At 40.6% G+C, this 22821-nt stretch overlaps 1 protein-coding gene across 1 annotated transcript in view; it reads right to left on the bottom strand.

Moving 5' to 3' along the window:
• Positions 1–7655: 7655 nt before the first annotated feature.
• ROS1 (ROS proto-oncogene 1, receptor tyrosine kinase) overlaps positions 7656–22821 on the bottom strand; it is a 76814-nt gene continuing 61648 nt past the window's right edge. Inside the window, 2 exon segments of the mRNA XM_086632120.1 lie at positions 7656–7804; positions 19734–19897. Of these exon segments, the coding sequence (XP_086488246.1) occupies positions 7656–7804; positions 19734–19897 (313 nt within the window).

The raw sequence follows: 22821 nt of genomic DNA, 5'->3' as shown, positions 1-22821 counted from the left end.
TGGAGCTGAAGCATCAGTATTTCTATGATAAACAGAACTGGACAACCACAGACCCTCTCCAGAAGAGCCAGCATGTTGGCCTCAATCATACACCATACCCCTGTGGTAGGAACTAAGCTCTAATCCCCGATCCAGTGGAACAACCCCTTTTTTCCATGAGCTGCGTCCTAAAGAGCTGTGACAGCCCCAGTTGCACACAGACACAAATGATTATTCTCTCTTGACAGACCTGCACAGCTCCCTCCTTGTATTTAACTGCAGTCCCAGCGAGCTGGATCAGGAAAGAGACACTTGATAGCTGCTGTTTCCGTGGTTGAAATATTTGTGAAGTTAGCGCATAATCTGAAAGCAGAAGCTAATAAATTATAGGGTGCTAATTGGGGCCGGAGTGGAGCCGTCAATCATATTATCCTAAACATACAGAGACCCTCATAACCTAAAAAGGCAAGAGAGCCTCCAGGAACAGCTCCCAGTTGTCACTAGCCATGACCTCCACTTCAGTGAGAGCACAGAGAGTCAAGGCAGAGAGTTTATTCTGCTAAGAAAATGCAAATCCCGTGTTTAAGAGGGCTCTTGTATTTGGTTTTGTTTACCCTCTTTGGGAGCGTATTTCCCAGGGCACTTTATTGTTTTGCCTTGCCACTTAACTTGCCAATTTTTTCAAAAAAACATGTAAATCAGATAAGAATTTGCAATTTTTATGTTTGCATAGTCCTTAGAGTAACAGTTGTAAATTTTCAGTCACGGTCCAACCTCTTTGCATATAAGCCTGTCTTCTAAAAGCCATCTTGTTGCTCACACTTCTTTTTTTGCTTCTCATGCCCCAGAAGCACATATACTACTTTGAAGCTGCAGGAGTCTATGATCTGAGCCAAAACACAACTGTGCAAACACAGCAGCAATAGGGCACTTGCAGCTCTAGACACTTTGTTACCACTTTTTCTTTAATTGCTTTCATCAAGATCAAGTACTTTACTCATCATACAACATAAAATTGAATCAAAGAATGCTGAAGAGTATTTTAGAAAGCATTCCCTGGAAAAAAGATCTGAAAAAAAATTAGGAACAACCCAAAAGTAAGGAGTGGGAAAGCTTGATTTTGGTGACAGTATGACTACTGCATGCAGGCCTGACAACTGAGCTACAGTAAGGTCAAACCCCTTTCCTAGTGACACCTCACCTGCTGCAAGATCACACGACTTTTAAAGATACTTTTAAATGTGTCATTTTCCCCTCATTTTTGATGCCAGTATTAATTATTTAATGTCAATCTTGAATGCGGGCAAGAAGTAGGACCAATAGGCCCTTCTTAGCTTGCTTTTGTGAAGAGAAATGACAGCATCTAACCTGGTGATGCTCCACTAAAGCCAAGTGCCATCTCTGAGTGGGGTAGGCAAGAGGATGTGTTTGACAACTGTGGTGTATCATGGCCATTAATTTTGTTTTACTAGATTCAGATAGAGGATAATTCTTCATGCTTTAAGCAACAGAATCAAAAATTATGGAGTAATACCTCTGTTAACATAACAAAGACTATGTCAGCTGACAAACTGAGGAAAGCACAAAGCTGGCAAGGTCCTGCTTGAAGAACACTAAGCTGCATTGTGTGAGTAGGTTTCCATCCTTGGGGACGTGGTGATGTCAGACTGAAGAAATATGAAGATGCGAGAGAAGATGTTCTCATGAAAGGTTAATTCTCTGACTCCCAGAGTTCTGCCTTTCCTGTTTCCCTGTAAGAGAAACTAAATATATTTGTGACTGGAAATTTCTGAGAATTTACACACAGTAAATGTCACCTCTCTCTTCCTGGAGAGGTGTGAAAATTGGATACATGAAGAGAAATACACCAGGAGATTACTCAGAGTAGTGAGATTTTGGTGCTACAAAACAGCGTTGAAACTCCACTGAGATTCCTATAGGACAGATGAAGAGGCAACTGTAGTTGCTTGCTGTACTGCATAGCATAACAAAAGCGTTTCAGTGGCCTCATGTCTAACAAGCACTGAATGACTTGTACTCTCAGGGAAGACAGGAGAGGAAAAAAAAAGCAGGAAAAAGAAGGTTCACATATGTCAATAGCGTTGCAAGAGGGACTGATATCTAAACAGAGAGTGGCTGCTTTACTGCTCAGCTTTTACCGTAAAAGATAGAAGGCAGTGGTGAACATCCTCCAAATGGAAGACATCATCTGAAGAAGTTAACACATTATAAAAAAGGTTATTTTATACTTCGGTATCAGTTGTGTCACTGGCAATAAGGACAATATTTTGGCGTCATCACTTGGCTTTGCTGCACTGGATTTCTGGTTATTTATTAGAGTTAAAACATAAGGTCAGTTAGAGGTGCCAAGTGTCATTATAAATAGAGCCATGATCGTTTGAAAAATCCACCCGGTATGCAAGCTCCTGCAACTCACTCCAGTGTGTATGCAAGAAAAACTTTCAAGAATCAATTAAAATAAATGAAGGTGAACCAGGAATTTTAACCACCAACAGACATGTCAGGGCTATTTTACAGGCATTCTTTTCTATAATGACCACTTTCAGATCTGTTACAGCTGAATTAAGATCAGCTTTGAGTAGAAAGAGGTAAACTTCAATCTAGAAGAAAGCTTTCCTTTACAGTTATTATTAAAATGCACAGTCCTAAACCTGAATCACAGAGAATCAGTTTCACCTGGTTGTGCACACTAGAGCCACACCTGAGGACTTAAACTATTGTAGACAGCATGCCACAGATGTCAAAGAAAAAGAAAACAAAAACAACAACTTGGAGACATTAGTAAATTCAAATAGATGGTAAAACTTTGCTGAAAACAGCTGTGGGAAGCAAGGTTGCTATGGCCCTGCTCTAAGGATCTTTGTGCTCTTCCATACAAGTAGTGAGGGAATCAAATTTTGAGGGACCTTGTGATCTGGAGGATGTTACTAGTCTCTGTTACCTAGGGTACTGGGAAAGCTGAGGAACAACTTTAGCTTCAGCCCTGGGCCCTGGCTCAAGCTTCTCAGATTAGCAAGGCTGTGGTGAGCTCAGCTCTTGTCTTTCTTGTCCCCGCCACTTAATAGTTTTGGCAGGTAACAAGACTAGTAGAAAACACTTGCATTAGCAGTGTACCTGCACAACCTTTTGCCTTTCTAGTGGTCGTTTGTAAGCCCTCTGAATCTTGGGATGATGCCGTTGAATAATTTGACAATAAAGTCTCCCAGGGAAGATGAGTCCTGAATGTTAAATATAAAAAAGGCAAAGAAATCATTTTAATATCCCACAATTTCATTCCTGTGTGATACAAGCAAACAAGTCTTTTGCCTTTCATATCTCAAAAAATTCTCTTTTCAAGATCTGTAAGTTTTCTTCTCATAACTCTTGAAAGCCACATTCCCATAGCTCATGTCAAACTGATGAGCAGCAAACTCTCAGCAGCAGCAGCTATATGCAAACTTTCCATAACTTTATCTTTCACCCAGTAAGAACTCAATATTTTTTGTCATAAAGCATTGGATTTTCCTTTGTAGGATCTTGATTGTGGTCCCTAATGGAAAGCATGAGGTACACAGGTTTTGGATAGATCTGGTCATTCGTATGTGCCAGCAGAAATGCCTTTGTGAGCAACCTTGGAAAACAGAAATGCACTGATGGTTGGGTGTTACCACTTGCTGTAGACCAAGGGGACTGAAGATAGCAGGCCTAGAATTGATGTCACTGAAAATACTGCCTTAGTAAATAAGTTAACATCTGTCCTGGCCCTTCACATTTACAATATAATTTACAAACTCTAATTAATCACCACAGCATTTGTGTTATGTTGTAGTAAATACCATTCATAGGAAGCACTGAATATTTTTCATCCGTTCATACGGATGTCAAGTCTGCAGCTGAGAGATTAAATAAGCCAACTAAAGTCACACACCATGTCCATGTCTGCCCGAGCACGGCTCAGAGCTCAGTCATTGCCATTTGAGAGCCCAGCACTAGCGGGCTGTGTGTGGTATCACATCCTGAAACATGCTCACCATCATTGCTCAGTGATCCCGCCAAGTGTCTGTGCTGGCATCAAGGAACAAGGAAGAGCCTGAGACAGTAACTGACTGCGACCTAGAGACTCATCTAGGGCATCCTCTGATCAGTGCCTGGAGGCACCCGCCTCCTCTTCCCAGGCAGGTTAGAGACTGCACCGGGATGGAGTTTATTCCATAGCAGCTCGTCTTGTGCTATGTTTTAGATTTGTGACCAAAACAACGCTGATAACACACTAATGTTTTAGTTATTGCTGAGAAGTGCTTGCACAGCATCAAAGCCTTCTCTACTTTTCACTCTGCCCCCACTAGTGAATAGACTGAGAGCGCACAAGAGGTTGGGGGGAGACACAACCAGGCAAATGACTCGAACTAACTAAGGGATGTTCCATACCAAAGCTTGAGAAGCTAAAGACTTGGAGGCAGTTTCTCCACTGCTGTACATCAGCGTAGCTTAACATATCCAATTTGATTTAGAGCAGGTGAAGATTGGGCCAATCTGCTTTATACTAGCCTGAGAATGATACTTTTGTTATGAAGCTTTTGGAAATGCTGACAGGAACCCCTATGCGTTTGTTCAGGCTTCAGACATCACTTTCAGGTTCCTCCAGCTCTTGCAGAGGGAATTTTCCAAGGACAGGTTTCTCCTCTTATTTAGGTGGCTTCCTCTGGTTTGCAGGGAAATCGAGAAAGAATTCCTCTTATTACATAAATATCACAGCCTAGACTCAGTCTCACTGTATGCCTTAAATGAAGAAAGTAAAAATGCACGTTATTGCTTCTACACTTGAGGACGAGTCTCCCAGCAATATGTCACCAAAGTGTGGTCACAACAACTGCTTCACTGGTACCCTTATCTCACATATAACCTTTCTGATATGTCAGGATTCTTTTCTCCCCTAAACACATATTCCCTTTAAATGACATTATCACCCTTAAATCCATTTACACTCACTTAAAAATCTATAAACTTGAAAGTCAATATGCTTGAACTCAAGGCTTTCTTGACTCTTTCCCTTGATCTGCCACAGGAGGAGGTACCAAATATGAGAGACAAACACCGGTCAGGTAGTGTCCCTTTCCCTGCCCAAGAGAGAATGTGCCAAAAACATTCTTGTCACCTCTAATATGTGTGTCTCCACAGCTGTCTCAAAAGTAGCTATGAAAACTGTCATCAAAGGCTGGTTGCTTGAAGGCAAGGGTCGTCCTCCTAGTAGTGAATAGGAGTTGAGGAGTAAAACGTGAATCATCATGAAGAGTTTGAATGAAGAGAGGAAGCATCACTTCAATGAGATAGAGAAGGTGAAATGATGAAGATGTGTGAAGAGAAGGGTGATACAGAAACAAGAGGAATTAAGAAACTCTTTACAAGTAGCATCATGGGTAGATGAAAGTGAAGTAAGTTTGCACACATCAAATTCAGCCTTGCCATAACACAATGGAATAGTTGCGTTTGCATACTTCTCTAAGGCAGAGAAATGAGGACGGGAGAATGGAGTGATGGGTAGGGCCATACTCAAAGCTAACAAATTACTTCACTAAGCATGCCTTGGATCACTGCACGTAAGGGGGACGTTAGATATTGTGTCTTCCTCTGAATTCAGCAAGTTATAGGTCAGGATCCTTAGATCTGGATGAAAAGATTTGTGTTTTATCCACTCCAAGACATTACACATACTATTAGGTGCAAAAGGCATAGATCACCGGTCAATATCCTGAGCTTTCATTTATTGGCAATACATTAAACTTGACACTTTCTTCCTCATCATGCTGTGATGATAAATCCGCCATTAAAACTAGTCTTGTCTTGCAACACTTACAAAATGTGGACAAAGTAAGACTTATCTTCCTCTCTGTACTTTCTGTGCTGCTTTAGATATTTGTGACTCTTTCAAGGCTTCAAGGATGTTACTTCTGACTACTATCTGTCATTGACACTCACCTTGCTCACTAACCCAGTTTACCCATTTTGCATAGGCCCTTGCATGATTCTTTTCCAATTCAGACCTACACGAGACTGGATCAACTTGGGTTATCACATCACAGACACGGTCATGAGGCCTGTGAGAGGTGTTGCATAGATAAAATTTTGGCAGGATTGAAGGCTTCTCCTGCAAAACAAAACGATATCATGTGAAATCTCGCTGGTTTTCAAAAGCTTTGTGGCTTGCTGACTGAGCAGTCCTCTTGACTGAAGTGAAATTATGCACACATGTGAAGTCATCCAGGTTTGATGAGTAAAGAACAGGGATCTTCCTGGTTTCTGGCTAGCTCATGCTACTGGTTAGTAAACATTACTCATGTTTAAGTTATTGAGATGGAAGGAATGGCTGTACAATCAATCAAGCAACACTTGAAGAGGAAGGGAACGCTTCACAATATTTATTTATCTGTCACTCATGGTCTGGTGAGCATAGCTTAGGATAAAAAAAAAAGAAGCACTGCAATTGTTATTAGCAAATCCAGCTAGTACACTAATTTGTAGATAAGGAAAAAATATTTATAGAGTTGTAAACTGTGTGAATGAGCTTTGTCAGGGTCTTTGAAGAATCCTAATTTGAATGCTCTCAATTTCTATTTCATTTGAGTCAAATGGTAAAAAAACTAATCTCTTGTTCATCTGTATTGGATTTCCATTTAAGAAACTTTCAAAGCTTGATTTCAGTGGCGTTGCATCTTAAAAATGTGTGCATTCTGAGATCAGATAGTGCCTTTACTACTCTTTAGTGTTCCTCATTATCATATACTTGCATAAAAGCAGAGCACGTTTCTAGCTTCCTGACAGATGTCAATGAATAGCTCTGCATAATTCGAAGACTACTATTTGTGATGAAATGTTCCAAAAATCTTATTGCTGTCTTTTATTCAGTAAATATTTACATATTGTTTTATTATAGACTTTGACTTAATTTCCAAACACATCAAGAAAAATTTCACTTCACCCAGACTGGTAAGAAATAAGCAAGGATGATCAACATTAAAAAGGGAAAGGGAAAGAAATGTAAGAAAATAAGCTTGCCTAGATTCACAGATCAATCTCTGCAACTTAACATTCAAGATGATTGCAAGCATTTGTTTAAATAAAATAGTAAAATAGACAATCCCCAGTAGTGGACAATGTGATCACCCTTCTTCAATTGCTTTCTGATTTGGAGTTCATAAAAATATAATAAGAATTTATGTTAGTTTTTCAATTTGTAAAATCTTGTTTGTGTACAACAAAGCTAGATTTCAACTGTTTTTTCTTCTCATGAGCAAGTTAGCCCCTTCTTTGAGACAGCATACCAGTACTCCCTTATTGGAAATACTACCTGTGTCTGAGGCATATATGATCATGTAAAGTTAATCAACACCATAGTAAAATTACTTGCTGTCTGATTATGTATTTTATTCCCTTAAACTATCACCTGTGGAACACCCAAAGCGCAACACGTAGAAAATCAAAAGATACGTAATTGTTGTCTTATTCTGCTACACATCACTCAGTACCTTATGATATTTTTCAGTAGTTTTAGTGTTTTAGAGAGTTGGGTTTTTTAAAATATCTCTGTAAGTATGACAAAGTGCAGAATATTTTTCTTGGCTCATATCTTCTTTGGTAGAGCTTTTCTCTTCGTCTCTCTTTCTTTCAAACAGAGGGAATCAGACACTAAGTTCAGCAGAACTGATGCTTTCTCGATCTTGGTTGCCTTCTTTAACTAATACCAAATAATTTAAGCCCTCTTGATTCCTTGCTTCCATTAGCGTGGTTGAAAGAATACTGTCCGAATCTGTACATGTAACATCACTATCTGCATTTAAAAAAAAAAAAAAAAAAATCAAAAAAGTAGCCTAGTGATATACACGTAGTATTAGAAAGCAAAGTCAGCCATCTGTCGGAGAAAGTTGGTCTAGTGACCTCATAAAGAGTGACTGATGATTCAGATTTATTTTCTGCTATTGCCTGTTTGGATTGTAGCTTTAAGCAAGTCACTTAGGGAAGATTGGTCATTACCATTCATACCTCCACAGGCAGCAACACAGTTGTGAATACATGACTTGCTTCTTTTGGTAGCAAAGACAGCCTGCATAAAACCAAAGTGATTTTAATCTGTACCTTTGCATAACCCTGCTAATAATACTGCTAAAGAGTCCTGTAACATAGGCAGTTTTCTAACTGCTAAATCATTATAAACTGTCTCTCTAGAGGACTTCTAATATTCTGCCTTCCTAGAAGCTTGAACTTGGCAATCTAGTGTTTTTCCCATTTCTAGAAATGTTATAATTTTTCCCTAATTTGATGCCTTTCTCAAGTACAGAATTGCCTGAAATCTATTGCAGATACATATCTTTTGAAAAATGTAAAAATTATCAACTAAAGGTTCGAGTTTTAATTGTTGCTAATTTTTTGCATTTATTTTTGTAACGTGTAGCTTCTTTTATTACACTCTCTCCTTATTTTACTTCACAACTGGAAAATTAAGCACGTGACATTCAGGGCTATCTGTTCAAAAGAATTGCAAGCATTGTGCTGTTGCACCAGGCAACATTCAATTTATTATGTCGCTATAATCACACACGCCCCCAAGCTATGAAGTCAGAAGTCTATTCTGCATGCTAGAGTCCATTAAGAAAGATTATCAGGAAAAATCTGAAGGAGAATTTTGATTTTAGAAACCTGCTAACAAGACGGGGACTGGGACGCAGAGCAAACTGTGGTCACATAGCACAGTGAATGACAGCTCCGAAAAATCATTTGATACTCACTTCGTCGGTTCAGGACTATTATGGCAATATTTAGTAATTCAATCCCGACTAAGCCTTTACCAGTCAGTACAGCTCTTTGTATTCGGTTTTTGTTTAATAAAGCTTTTAATGGGAACCCCCAGGGGGAACCTGCTTTGGAAAACGCACACTGGCAAATGCTGAGGGTGTGTTTGCAGCAAACTCTTAAGAGAGAAACCTTAAAATAAGGACCCAAGTAAAACTTGGTATTTACAGACCAGACATATGCCGGCTGACCTGCCTAAGTATAGAACACTAGAGGAGCATTCAGATTTGTTTCCTGTATAAGTATCTGGAACTGATGAGGTGATGTTTACACAAATGTGAGTATGAGGTCACTGAGATATTTTTACCAGATATATAGATACGTTACTAATTCTTTCCCCAACAGGTCTGAAGAACTACAGAATATAAAAAATATTATAATCCTCTTTCAGCCTATATGCCACTGTGTTTCTCATTATAGAGAAAAAGGGCTAAAAAATCAAACATCTTTCCTTGGTTTTACTTTTTGAGCTTTTAGAACAAAATAAGCAAGAAAGACTGTTTTTGCAGAATATTCGTACCTTATCCGAAGACAGAGGAATAATATAATGTTGACGACCTTTCTCCTATCACACTACAGGTATAAGCTGCATTGCCACTTCCACAACGAGACTTTTACTACAAGTGCCCTTTCCTTCACTGTTGTGTCGTCTCTTAGCATGGTGTTTGGCACCCATGAAAACTTAGCACCATTCTGCTGTACAAGCCAAAAATCTACGCAAAGATGTCAAGTTATGTAGTACAACACTTGCCTCTCATGAAAGTCAGCAAAGCAAGCAAATAAGTTTTGCTCACTTAGTTATATGACGAATGGAGTCAGAAGATACTGAAAACGAGCAATTGAGGAAAAAAAATCATTATATATTGTGAAATTCCCCCAGAAATGTGAGAGTATGAAGCACCAACACCCTGGGAAGCCATAAACCAATGCAGAGAATTCTGAATGATCTTTGGAAGCCCCTTCTGAAAAACGTTAATAATTTGAAGGAAGATAGAGAGAAGCTGGAGTGGGGAGGCAGGTCAGTATATTAATGAGATATCATTCTTTTCTTTTCAGTTTTAACATCGCTAAAATTAGTTGATTGATGTATAGTCATGCTGAGTTATACGTGAGTAAATGCAGAACAAACCGTGTGATGTGATCCCCTCCGATTTCACAAGCAAAGCCTGACTGAGCCAACAAAACACCCCGAGAGGAGGCATCCAAGGAGCACCTTTATGGAATCTGAAGTCATGCTGAGGAGTCAACTCCAAATGCTTAAATCCTGAGGGGTTGTCTACATTGTGGACTGCTGCATAGTGCACAGTTACCCACGTTTGCCTTAAACAACTTACCTCAGGACATAAGGCAAGCTAGCTCTGGCAGTCCAGAGCTTTGTACAGGCTGAGAAGTACTCTGCTGAGAAGCAAGTTCTCACTGAGCTCTGTCATGTCTCAGGTTGACTGCTCCCAATAACTAAAATGGCATATTCAAAGCTCAGTACTGTGCTTACATAGATAACTGTCTCAGGTCCTAAATGCATGTAGATTTGACCTTGTTAGACACTTTTCCTATTAGTGATGTGCCTAAAGCACAATATCTGAGCCAAATTGCAGGTAAATTAATTACAACACATCTCTCCAGGGTTAGGCAGAAGCTTACTCTAGAGAGCCCCGCATTAATCGACACTAGAAACTATGATCGTCTGACTCATACTAATGAGGGATGGAGTTTGCTTGCTTAGCTTCCTCTGAGGACACAGGTCCTAACCTGATAAAATCGATGCTTCCGCTTTCCAAATCTCAGCATCTCAGTTGGCTGCTTCCTGCCACAAGGCAGCCGTGGTGCCGAGCTGGGTCATGTATCCCGCCTCGCCATCGCAGAGTGTCTTTTCTTGCCTGCTCAGTAGGCTGTGTGGGCTCATGGCATGCTTTAAAGTCCTGCCTGGAAGGGTGCAAATTTTTGTGATGTCTTGATAAGCAGATTTTTTTTTTTGGTGTTTAAGTCCAGAAGGTGACAACATATAAGAAAAAAAAGTTCATTAAAAAAGCTCATTGGTAGAGACTGAAAAAACTGCTCTAGAGATGCTGATCTTCTATTACAGCTATTTCAGGGCCAGATTCTCAGCTAGCACAAATTAACAAAGCTCCGTAGAAACCAGTGGGATGCCACTGATTCACACCAGCTAAGTAGCCAGCCTGAGACACTGCTAATTCTGGGTAACATAACCCCATACAATGCTTAGCACCTGCAATATGGTAAAGTATTTAGAAGTGCAGCCACATTTGCTTTTTCCCATTGGTATCTTCTTGCTTTTTCTCATACTTACTCTGCCCTTTATCTCTACCATGCAGTGTACGCGGAAGCAAACAAGAGACTGGTTGACTTACTGGCATGGCTGAAAGATGTACCCCACAGTGAACACATTCAAAAGAAGCGCTTGATGACACATCTTTGTTAAGGGTGAAAAAGGTGACTATTGAACCCTGACTTCTCCATCTCAGCTATGCTGGTTAGCTCAAGGATATAGTTCCTGTGTAGGGAAAATTTTCCCGATACCTGCTAGCCACCTGGAGCTGGAGGTGCTGTATTTCAGTTTCTGCACATTGCCAGTAAGAATATAAATAGAACAAATATATATCCGTTTTAATACTCCACTCTGTATTATATATCAGTAGAGATATATCTGTGTTTCCTGTCTAATGAAGCATATGATCTTGCATGGTTTGAGGGTGACTCACCAAGCTTTGCTATTCTGTCAGACACTAAAGGTGCTAAAAGTGAGAATTTTGTTCATCCTGCTTTACCACTGCACTGAACTGCTTGAAGCATTGGCTGCCTGTTTTTCTTTTTATTTTAATAGGTTTTTCAGAGATCTGCAAGCTGAAACATCTGTGTGCAAGAAGCTTTCTTGGGAAATACAGATATAAACCCATTTATTATATTGTTTATTATAATTTATAATACAAGAGCAGCAAAAAAGGCCAGTTCCACATTTGCTGCAATACGATAAGGTTATATAAATAGGAAAGCATCCCGCTTGTCCAGGTCACCAAGTAGGATTCATTTTACTAAGTTTTAATCACCCAGATCTTAGTGTCCAGGTTAAGGTCCTTGCCTAGGCTGCCTTCACACTTAATGGAGAAAGAAAGAATGATTCGCTTTGTGGAGGTGCTTATTTCACGTCCTTACCTTTACACAATAACATCCTCTGAACATGTTTATAACTCTCTGGTGACTGTGTTTAACAGCCTTGACAGCCGGCTTAAATGTAGCTTCTAAGTTTTAGTTGCTTATATCTATACACTCATACTACACAAATGTCAGCTCTTATAACATCGTATCATCTGACTTTTTTTCCTCAGTCCAAGGCAAAGTATTAGCCCGACTTTTCTTGCAGTATCATATGGCTCGTGCATTTTCTGCAATCAAAGAGCATTTGTCCAGGGGACAAATAAAAAATGATCAAACCACCAAGTCCCCCTTTTCCTGCAGTGTTGTAACCACTCACTGTTTTGGAAGAAGCCTTTTCTCTGACCTCCACGGGCTTTGGGTCAGCCACTCACTAAGCTAAGTGGGGAAGAGGATTACTGAATTTCAGAAAAATACAAAGGAGACTAGATACAAGGTTTTAAAAATGTCTCTTATCAACACATCTACTTTAGAGAAGCTTCCGTTTGTCCAAGTGATTACTTTAAGTTCAGAGAGGTGTGCAGAATAGTTTTTAAAAGGCAGTTGGTTTTAGGAAAATAAACCGATGACTCTTAGACTGGGAACAGCAAACCAGTACTATTCAGCCAGTGGAGAGGGCAGACACATAATTAATGGTGAAATCACTGATTCCAGATTCTAATATCAAACCCTCTCAATGCAAAGTTTTGCACAGAGATTTTAAAAAAACTAAGTACCTTAATTGCTGAAAAAAGTAAAAACACTGAGTGACTGGCTTTGGAAAGAAAAGTGAAAAAAGGAAACATTAGAAAATTCGAGCTGTTTTATCTTCCCACATTTTCAAGCAACATCTCCAGCTTAGGGATTTCAAAATGATGGTTTTGAGGACAAATGTGTTTCCTTTTAGTCTTTAGGCTTTGAAGCCCGGATTTTCTCAGGCTCCCTCCAACTGCTCTGCATCTCCTCTCACCAGAGAAGCCACTTCTAGCAGTAAGAGTGTGGTGTTCCGATGCAGCTTCTGAGCGGTTAGACATATTTTCCTTATAGGTCCAAAAGGAATTGCGGGGAGTAGCCCTGATAAGAATAGTCCTCCTGGGTCATGAAGGCAAGGAGCTGCTCCAGCTGCTTAATGCCCAGTTGTCTGATGTCGGCAAAGACGTTTGCCAAAACAAACAGGTGTTTCCATCCGTAAAGGCGCACGCTTGGGATCTGAAAAAATATAGTGCTGTCTTGTATGTGCAAATGTAAAAAGTTATGTCTGAAAATAGATGGACTGGTTATTTTTACAGCAATGTAGGGCCATCCTATTAGTGTGCTGATTCATGACATTTCATTTGCACTTCTTGAAACTGGGGAAGAACAGCCTATATTTCAGCAACGAATGGGGACTCTGGTGACTGGGCCTCTGCTCAATCAATTCCCATTTAATTCAAAATTCACTGGTGATTCAGTCCTCCAGCTGAATAGTGCTTCCCTCACTGAAAAAAAAATGTTGTTAATGCTACTTAATGTCCACAGTCAATGTCCTGGGAGAGCCTGTAAGAGCAAGAAGGAAAAATTCTAAACTGGTAGACCTGTTCTTGGTTATGAGTTTGCATCCCTCCCTTCAGAAGCAGCGGTGCCCAGAGCTGCTGGTATTGCTCATGCATATTTATTGCCACTTGATGCCTCCTTTAGAAGGGTAGCTCTTGCAATAGCAAAGCCAGTGTCCATTTGGCCATCTCCACACTATCCTGTTAGTGTGCTGTCCAGACCACTAGCATACTGTCTGCATTAGTTCACCCACACTTGCAATCGGTGTGTTGTACTGCACCGGCATTAATCTTGAAAAAATCTAATGTTTTCCATCTCTCCCACCTATGAAATAGCACTAACAGCATATACAGGCCTGCTAAAGGTGTGATTACCTACAAGTACGTAAAACTCAACAGAATTTGGAAGATTTGTGATTCCATGTAGGGCTAAGTATCATAGCTATTTTGTGGCCTGTCATTTCATTTTGCTTGACATTTGGCTCTTTCTTTTGGAACCAAGTCTCCTGGTGAAAGCAAGCATTTCTTGGCAGGAAGCTCACGACATGAGTTTCGTTACACACAAAAGCCAATGATCATGTAACATTTTTGGAAAATGTTGTCCAGGACAATCCATCATGGAATAGTCTTTTGGATTATTTGTTTTGGCTGTCATCTTTCTACTACTACTACAAACACAAGAAGTACTTCGCTTAGTTCCAGCTAAAAATGAATGCGAATTTTAAAAATCACTTACTTATTGTACAGTGTTTTACAAATCATAGACTGAGATATATTCCATGCCCCAAACTGTTTATGCCAGAGTCATAATGGAGCAGGCATTTTAGTCTGGAAGCCCGAATAGAACCTGAATTATCAGTTCTTGCTTAAATCAATCATGCCTCTGGAGCCCACATTTCACTGAACTCTGCTGCATGACATTTACATTGTAGGAAGAAAAACTATTCAATTAATTTAAGGCTGGAGAGCTATAGAAAACTGACATTCATGTGTCCCTAATCAGATAGTCCAGGAGCACTAAGACATCACCAGGACTCTAGACCTTCAGTCAAGTGAGCAGCATAACATTGTCATGGGCTTATAAAGACTGTACTTGGGGAAAGAGAGAGATGACCTACAGGCAAACTCTGAGTGTACAGGAAAATAAGTATATGCATTATAGAGATATGTAGAGAGCTTATCAAGCATTTAGTCTTTTAAAATACATTTAAATGAAAGGATGATACATAAATGAATAATCAGGAGGACCAAGTGGATGAGGCCCTACATAGGCAGATAGGAGTTGCCGCTCGTTCACAAGCCCTGGTCCTCATGGGGGATTTTAACCACCCTGATATCAGTTGGAGAAACAACACGGTGGGGAACAAACAATCCAGGGGATTCCTGGAATGCATTAATAATAACTTCCTTATCCAAGTGACAGAGGAACCAATGAGGAGAGGTGCCATGTTAGACCTCGTTCTCGTCAATAGGGAAGGGCTGGTAGGTAATGTTGAACTTGTGAGTAGCCTTGGCTGCAGTGACCATGAGATGGTGGAGTTTGAGATCCTAGGATGCTGGCTGGGTCTGGGAGAGTGAAGAACCACCCAGGGTAGGAGTAGATCAGGTCCGGGAACACCTAGAGAACCTGAAGGTGCACAAGTCCATGGGACCTGATGAGATACATCCACGGGTCCTGAAGGAACTGGCGGCTGAAGTTGCTAGGCCACTAGCCATCATATTTGAGAGGTCCTGGCAGTCTGGTGAGGTTCCTACAGATTGGAAAAGGGCGAACATAACCCTCATCTTTAAAAAAGGGACCAAGGACAACCCGGGAAACTACAGACCAGTCAGCCTTCCCTCTGTGCCAGGTAAAATCATGGAACAGATTCTCCTGGTAGCTGTGCTAAGGCACATAAAAAATAACCAAGTGGTTGGTGACAGCCAACATGGCTTCACTAGGGGCAAGTCGTGCCTGACTGATTTAGGGGCCTTCTACGACAAAGCTACAGCTCTGGTTGACGTGGGTAAAGCAACGGATGTCATTCTCATGGACTTGTGCAAGGCGTTTGACACTGTCCCACATGACATTCTTGTCTCTAAAATGGAGAGACATGGATTTGACAGATGGACCACTCAGTGGATAAAGAACTGGCTGGATGGTCACACTCAAAGAGTTTTGGTCAATGGCTCAATGTCTCCATGGAGACCAGTGTCAAGCGGTCTCCCTCAGGGGTCTGTTCTGGGTCCAGTGCTGTTCAACATCTTTGTCAGCGACAAGGATGATGGCATTGAGTGCACCCTCAGTAAATTTGCTGATGATACCAAGTTGTGTGGTGCCGTGGACTCACTTGAGGGAAGAAATGCCATCCAGAGGGACCTTGATAGGCTTGAGAAATGGGCCAGTGCAAACTGCATGAGCTTCAACAAGTCAAAATGCAAGGTCCTTCACCTGGGTCGGGCCAATCCTAGGCACAAATACAAACTGGGCATAGAGTGGGTTGAGAGTAGTCCTGAAGAGAAGGATTTGGGGGTGTTTATAGATAAGAAGCTCAACATGAGCCGGCAGTGCGCTCATGCGGCCCAGAAGGCCAACCGCATCCTGGGATGTATCAAGAGAAGCGTGGTCAGCAGGTTCAGAGAGGTGATTCTTCCCCTCTACTCTGCTCTTGTGAGACCCCACCTCGAATACTGCATCCAGTTCTGGTGTCCCCACCATAAGAGCGACATAGATTTCTTGGAGCGTGTTCAGAGGAGGGCCACAAAGATGATCCAGGGGCTGGAGCACCTCTGCTACGAGGACAGGTTGCGGGAGCTGGGATTGTTCAGCCTTGAAAAGAGAAGACTTCCGGGGACCTAATAGCTGCCTTCCAATACCTGAAGGGAACCTACAGGAAGGCTGGGGAGGGACTTTTTACAAGAGTGTCCACTTATAGGACAAGGGGAAATGGGTTTAAGTTGAAGGAGAACAGGTTTAGATTAGATCTTAGGAAGAAATTCTTCAGTACGAGGGTGGTAAGACTTTGGAGTAAATTGCCCAGAGAAGTTGTGGATGCCCCCTCCCTGGAGGTGTTCAAGGCCAGGTTGGATAGAGCCTTGAGAAGCCTGGTCTAGTTGAGAGGCGTTCCTGCCCATGACAAGGAGGTTGGATTAAATAATCTCTAAAATCCCTTCCAGCCTATGCCATTCTATGATTCTATACTGTTTCCTGATGGGTATTCCCTGTATGAAAACCACCAAATAATCCTGAGGAGAAGTTAAGGAGGAGTTTCAAGAACTGGAGCTTGAAAACAGTTACTTTGTCTTCGCATCCCAATGCAGATCCAAAAATGGGCCTGTGGCAACAACAGTTGGGCAGAGCCTATGGAAAGGGAAGAATGGGGGGAAACCACAAGAGGTAACAGGGCAGCTGATGGGGAAAAAGGGAAGGCTCAAGGAGAGAGTGTGCCAACCAAAACAGGCTTGCTCTGAGAGCTATTGCTGAGGCTCTGTCTGCATTGAATTGCCCTGCTTACTACAGTGGGTCAGATTTTACCAACCAGGTTATTATAAACAGGTTTAATAGAGTCTGATTTAATAAGTGACCTGACCACTGTCAACAAATTCTCTGAATATAATGTAAGTTATAGAGTACCACTATTATACAGACTACCCTAAAAGTCTATTATACAACCACAATTTCTGTAGTAAAACATTTTTTCAAATTTTAACTATTCAAACTGAAACTTTTCATGAAAGCCTCAATCTATGTTTTCTTTTTCAATAACTTGGCCATTTCTAAGAACACCGCTTTTGCCTCTGGTCAACAAATAAAGCAACGGCTTTTTCTCTGTGACTTCTGCTGTGTAGCAGAACCTGAAATTTTGGCAAAATAATGTTTTTTATGCCAAGAATATGTATTTGTCATCCTAGTGAAAGTAATGGTTTGCCTAGATTGAGCAAGTTAACAGCAGGGGAAAGATCATGTTTAGCTGGCACTTGCTAAGCAGAGATTTGCACTAAGACTAAAATCTTTGCAAGTTACATCTGTGCTGGGCCTGCTCCACCAAAAGGACAACGACATATATTCCAGCCTCTTTCCCCAACTCCAAGCAGCAGAAGGGCAGGCTCATATTTAAAAGTTTCAGCACTGTTAAAGATTTTAACAGATATTGATGTAATGCCACAAGGATTTCTTAACTCCTTTAGTTTTCATGTCTCTGTTGCCCATGGAGTTGGACAATACAGAGCAAAGATGTCTAAGCTAAGAACCACACTAGGTCAGGAGCAGGTGCAAGAAGTCAAATCAGTGCAGCCCTGTATCCAATGGATGCTGCGTTCCTGTAGCCATCTGAAAATTAACCACCTAGGCCAAGATGCTGTATCCAAGTCAAATATGGCAAGTCACCTGGATTCCAGGCACCATAAGTGGAGAGAAAGGCAAAAGGTGACCCTTTTCATGCTGTGATACATGCCTAAACCATGAAAGTCGTCACTCTCTGGGGATGTCTGTGTCTGCTCCTGACTACAGAGATATGTAGGAGAATACCTTAGACAAGAATCCTAGCTTCTAGACAGCTGCATTTAGGTGAGATGAAGTCCATCCAAAATGTAAAGTCTATTACCTTGGGCATAGTGCCTAATCAATTGGCTGTAGTCCTTTCCTGAGCTAATGCCAGGCTTAGATTTGTGCCAGGTTAAGTATCTGTTTCCTGAACTCCACTATTCAGAGCGAAGATGCCTTTAAAGAAACTAGGAAATTATGCTGCATGCAAATACACAAAGCTTTTCATTATAGCATAAGGGTGCAAAATCAGCTGTTAGAAAATCATGAAATGATAGGTTACCAGCGCTGGCTTATTTTGGTACCATCATGTCTTTATAAAGTCTTTAATCTTGCAATGACATCTAAACGTCATGCACAGACTGGATCTGACAGAGAGAGAAATCACAATGGGCATTAACCGACATTTGTAAAGCTACATCAAATGATAAAGATCAGCAAAATATCAAATGGCCTGTAATTAACTGAGCATTGGACAATGCCAGTGACTCGATTAGAGGTAGAAGCCTGTAGAAAAATGACTACGTAGTTGTGTAACTGCGTACTGCGTCATTCCTGGAATGGGTCAGGAAGTTCTTAGGAAATCACAAAATATTGCTGTATCAAAACTGTTTATAAAGCAGGGTGAGTTCCTAGTTCAACAACATTTTGTGAAGGAAAAAAAACCCAAACACAAAATCAAAACAAAGCCTTTAGGCATTTTAGAAATAACTAGGTTTTGCTTTTTTAGAATGGAAAGTAATTATTTTGGCAGGAAATATTTTTCATTAGAAAATGGTAGAATGCAAGCAAGTTAAACTAAAAAAATGTACACACTCTGTGAAATAAAAGTGAAATATTTCAACTGATAAAATCTTTCATTTTGCAGATTTTCAGATCATATTTTTTACTGACTTCGCTTTTTCTCAAGATTTAGCCAGTCAGGAATTACTGCAAGATGTGAAAAGCTTCTTGCTGTGGCCCAGTCAGGATGTTCATTTCCATATTTAGATGATTTGAATCACAGTTGCACAGACAAGTTCAAATTTAGCATTGTTCATTTTTTTTTAATTCCTGTCTTCACAACCTTAACAGTCTTATATGATTGGGCTTTGTTGCGTCCCATGTTTTGAGTATGTCTTCCCTATCATCACCTAGTTTTATTCATTCACAGCGTGCAGAGCACAGGCATGATGTGATCCTGGCTGGAGCTATCACAGTTTGGGCTAGTATAAAAGCTGCCTTATTAGGTACCTAATTTATGCCTCATTTTTAGGCAACTACTGGATCAGTACTGCTAAAGTAAATGCCTAACTGCCATGTTTAGCTAATGGAGAGAGATAGAGTAGATACCTTTGAAATTGGAACAGATTTCCACTTGGAAGCCTTCGAAAGCTCTCCTGGCTGTACAGGGAACTTAAGCATTTACTTTAGTGGAATAGGGTCATGAAGCATCAAAAATTTAGATGCAAGCAGGATGACTCTGTGAGACAAGCTCAGTTGCAACCTCCTTCAGGTCTTTTTCCCTACACTTTACCTAATGCATCATATCTAATGGCACCTAATGAATCTTTATAAGGTCATTGTGAGAGAGGTAAGTCTTTGCTGTTCCCATTGTATAGGCAGAGAATTTGAGGTACTGACAAATGCAATGAAAAGAACTGCTGAATCCCACTTTGTTCATGGGGAAGGGGCCACGGGGACAGTAGGTGCTGGCCTAGACCCACCTTCAAAAGCTTGGTTGATGATGCCAGTTGCTGTCTCTTTGACTTCAAGGTAGTGGATGAAGGACAGTGGAGAGTGCCTTATCTCTTGCAGTTTGTCCTGAATATAACAGAAAGTAGGTCTGTTGCGAGGTTCTTGGGCCCAGCATCTTGTCATTAAATCACGTCTGGAAAAAAAATTGTTAAAATGCAAATATTAAAGATAATAGAACTATTCATCTCAACACTTACCATTAAATAATCTGAGAAGAAAGTTTGCCTAGATTTTCAACTTCCAAACCCTTAATATGTTGTACAAATCATCAGCTGCTGAGGGAAGGAAAAGCACATTAAAGATCAGTTGTCAGGAATACTCACTATGAATGCTTTTAATTTTCCAAAGATGGATATTTTGGGGATTGGGAGTAGCTATAACACTAATTAAAAAAAAAAAAAAAAAAAAAGGACACATTTGCCATTCATATCTCCTCTCACTGAAGATTTCTAAGACAAGGAGGTAATTCTCTTGCAGAAAAAAAAAGATGTCTAAAACCAGAAATTAACCTGAATCTATCAGCTGATTTAATCCTCCTTCAACTCACGCTACCTTAAATTTAGGGGAAGTTCAAAACAAACCCTCCAGCACAGAGAGGGTTAATTTAGACTTCTGCCTTCAGACCAAAACAAATAGGAGTAAGTTTTCCCATCAAAGGCAACAATGGTATGAGTTTCCTCCCGGTGCAGGGATCCTAGCCCACCTTGCACAGCAATATCTGTACCATTCACTGGAAAACTGCTCCTCCTGTTTGCCTAAAGGATAAGGCTGATCCATATTGCTTACTCAAGGTGAGCCTAGGCTACACAAAATCAAATCCTACAAAAGCCAGGGGGAACCAGGCTGAAAACCAAAACACAGCCAGCACCTGGACATGCTAAGTGTTGGGAGTGGAGAGAGGTCTTAGAGTCTCAAAGCCAGAGAGCAGCATTTGAGCAGCCAGTGAAAGGCTGGTTCAGGAAGCTGCTACTGGAATGTTACTGGAATGCAGAGTATTCACCTCTAAGACCTAAGTTCAAATCCTCCCCTGACAAACAGGCCTCCCAGACCTGCTGCTATGTGATACCAGGCGTTACTGAGTTATGGGAAATGAATTGGCTTGCTCAGGTCCTCACTTACCCATCTTAAAATGAAGAGTGCTGTCCTCCACCACAATTGGGTATTTTACAAAACCCTTGGTGACAGGTGGGAGAAATCTCGACTTCTGATTTTTCAGTGACATTTTCATTAAAGTGTTGGTGTTGAGTGAGAAATGTGAGTAGAAAAATTGTTTCAGAACGACTTTTCATCAAGCTGTATCATGTGGTTGTGGAGCTAGACAGAGTGATTCTGTTCTTCCAATGAAATCTTGAAAATCCATTTTAAGAATCTAAAAAGTGGTAGGGACTTCCTAATGCTCTGAACAACTTCACCTGCTTACTTTCAGGTGTACTGGTTATTGACGACACTGGAAACGTAGATGTTCTGAATAGGACTCAAAATGAGGTGAAGTAACTTTCTTTTTCCTTCTGCTGCCAGCAAAGAATCTGTCACATACAATTCGAATGCCAGCCTTGGATGCTGAATGCCAAAAAATCTGCTTCCTGGTCATGCTGCTTGGTAGGATATCCAAGAAAAAAACATGAGTTCAGGTGCTGTGCTCCACCAGGCTGACACTTGGGCTCCCATGAGCAGAGTCATGTGCAAGGTGTGGCAACAAAGTAGAAGAGCTGACCAAGCACACTGCTCCTCTAACAGAAAGGAAGAAACATCCAGCCATAGGCCAACAGAGGGAGAAAGAAATAGGAAATTTTACATGAGTTACAGACTCATAGAAGGGTTCAAATTGGAAAGGACCTTCAAAGACCATCTAGTCTGAGCCCCCTGACATGGGCAGGAACATCTTTCACTAGATCAGGTTGCTCAAAGCTCCATCTAATTTGACTTTGAACATTGTGAGGAATGGGGCATCCACAACTTCTCTGGGCAACCTGTTACTGTGTTTCATCACCCTCATCATAAAAAATGCTGTCTTTATATACAGGCTAAATCCACTCTCTTCTCATTTATGAAATAAGAACATGACAAATGTGGATTCTGAATATTTTCGTATTCGTAAGACCAATCTCTGCCTTTCTAAATAGCTATTTTTTATTGGGCAATCTGCTTTATAAAGTCATTCTGTTTTGTTATTGAGTCAGGATATTCACTGCTGCCAAAACATTCAGAACTGAAATTTTCTCATTTTAATTATATTCAATATTCTTATTTCCTAAATCAAATTACTTGCTGGTTAACATAAAATATTAATACCAGATAGAACTGATATTGTTCACAAAGTATTTAATTCAGATAAGCTTCAGATTTCTAATGACAAAAACTTTCATGCTGTCTTAGAATACATCTGCAAATTGTGCACAGATAGCTATTTGTGGCATGATATTTAGCTTTCAAGGCATGTTGTGACATCCAAAGACTTAAGTCACATGGCATAAACTTTCACTAGCCCAGAAATGCATCAGCGTGAGACCAGTCAAAAGGGTGAAAGCCAAGTTAATATGCCGAGATGTACATGAATTACAGCTTGAGTATATTCCTATATTTTGGGGGGACCCAAACATAGGCTAGCAAATAGTGCATCTCTTCAATATGAGGAAGAGACTCAGAGGATTCTCCTACTTCATGAGGAAAGCCTTTCAGGAAGAAATTAAAAATAACAGATCTAAACACAACAGCAGCTAAAGGTTTATGTTAGGTTTACGAAGTAGCCTGTACACCTGGATGTGCACCTACACACCTACACTTCACACCTGTGTTTTGTCTAGGTGGGACAACTGGTAACCCTATGTCCAATAGAGCTGCATACATGGGGCAAATCAGAATTTGAGTACCTGGAAAACCAAAGAACTAATATTCAGTATCTAATATTGGAGGCTGAAAGCAAACAATTCCTGAAATACACTTCAGTGCACAGAAGCTACAGGACATTACCAATTTTCTCTCATATGAGATGGAAAATGTAACTGATGTGGGAATTTTCTTAGGAAAAGAGAAAATTTGTTGCGATGAAGAAGAGCT

Source organism: Tauraco erythrolophus, chromosome 2, assembly GCF_009769465.1.
Source record: "Tauraco erythrolophus isolate bTauEry1 chromosome 2, bTauEry1.pri, whole genome shotgun sequence".
In the NCBI taxonomy this organism is placed as follows: Eukaryota; Metazoa; Chordata; class Aves; order Musophagiformes; family Musophagidae; genus Tauraco; species Tauraco erythrolophus.
Note: the sequence above shows the minus strand (reverse complement) of the source record. Positions and strands in the feature narration are given on the sequence as shown.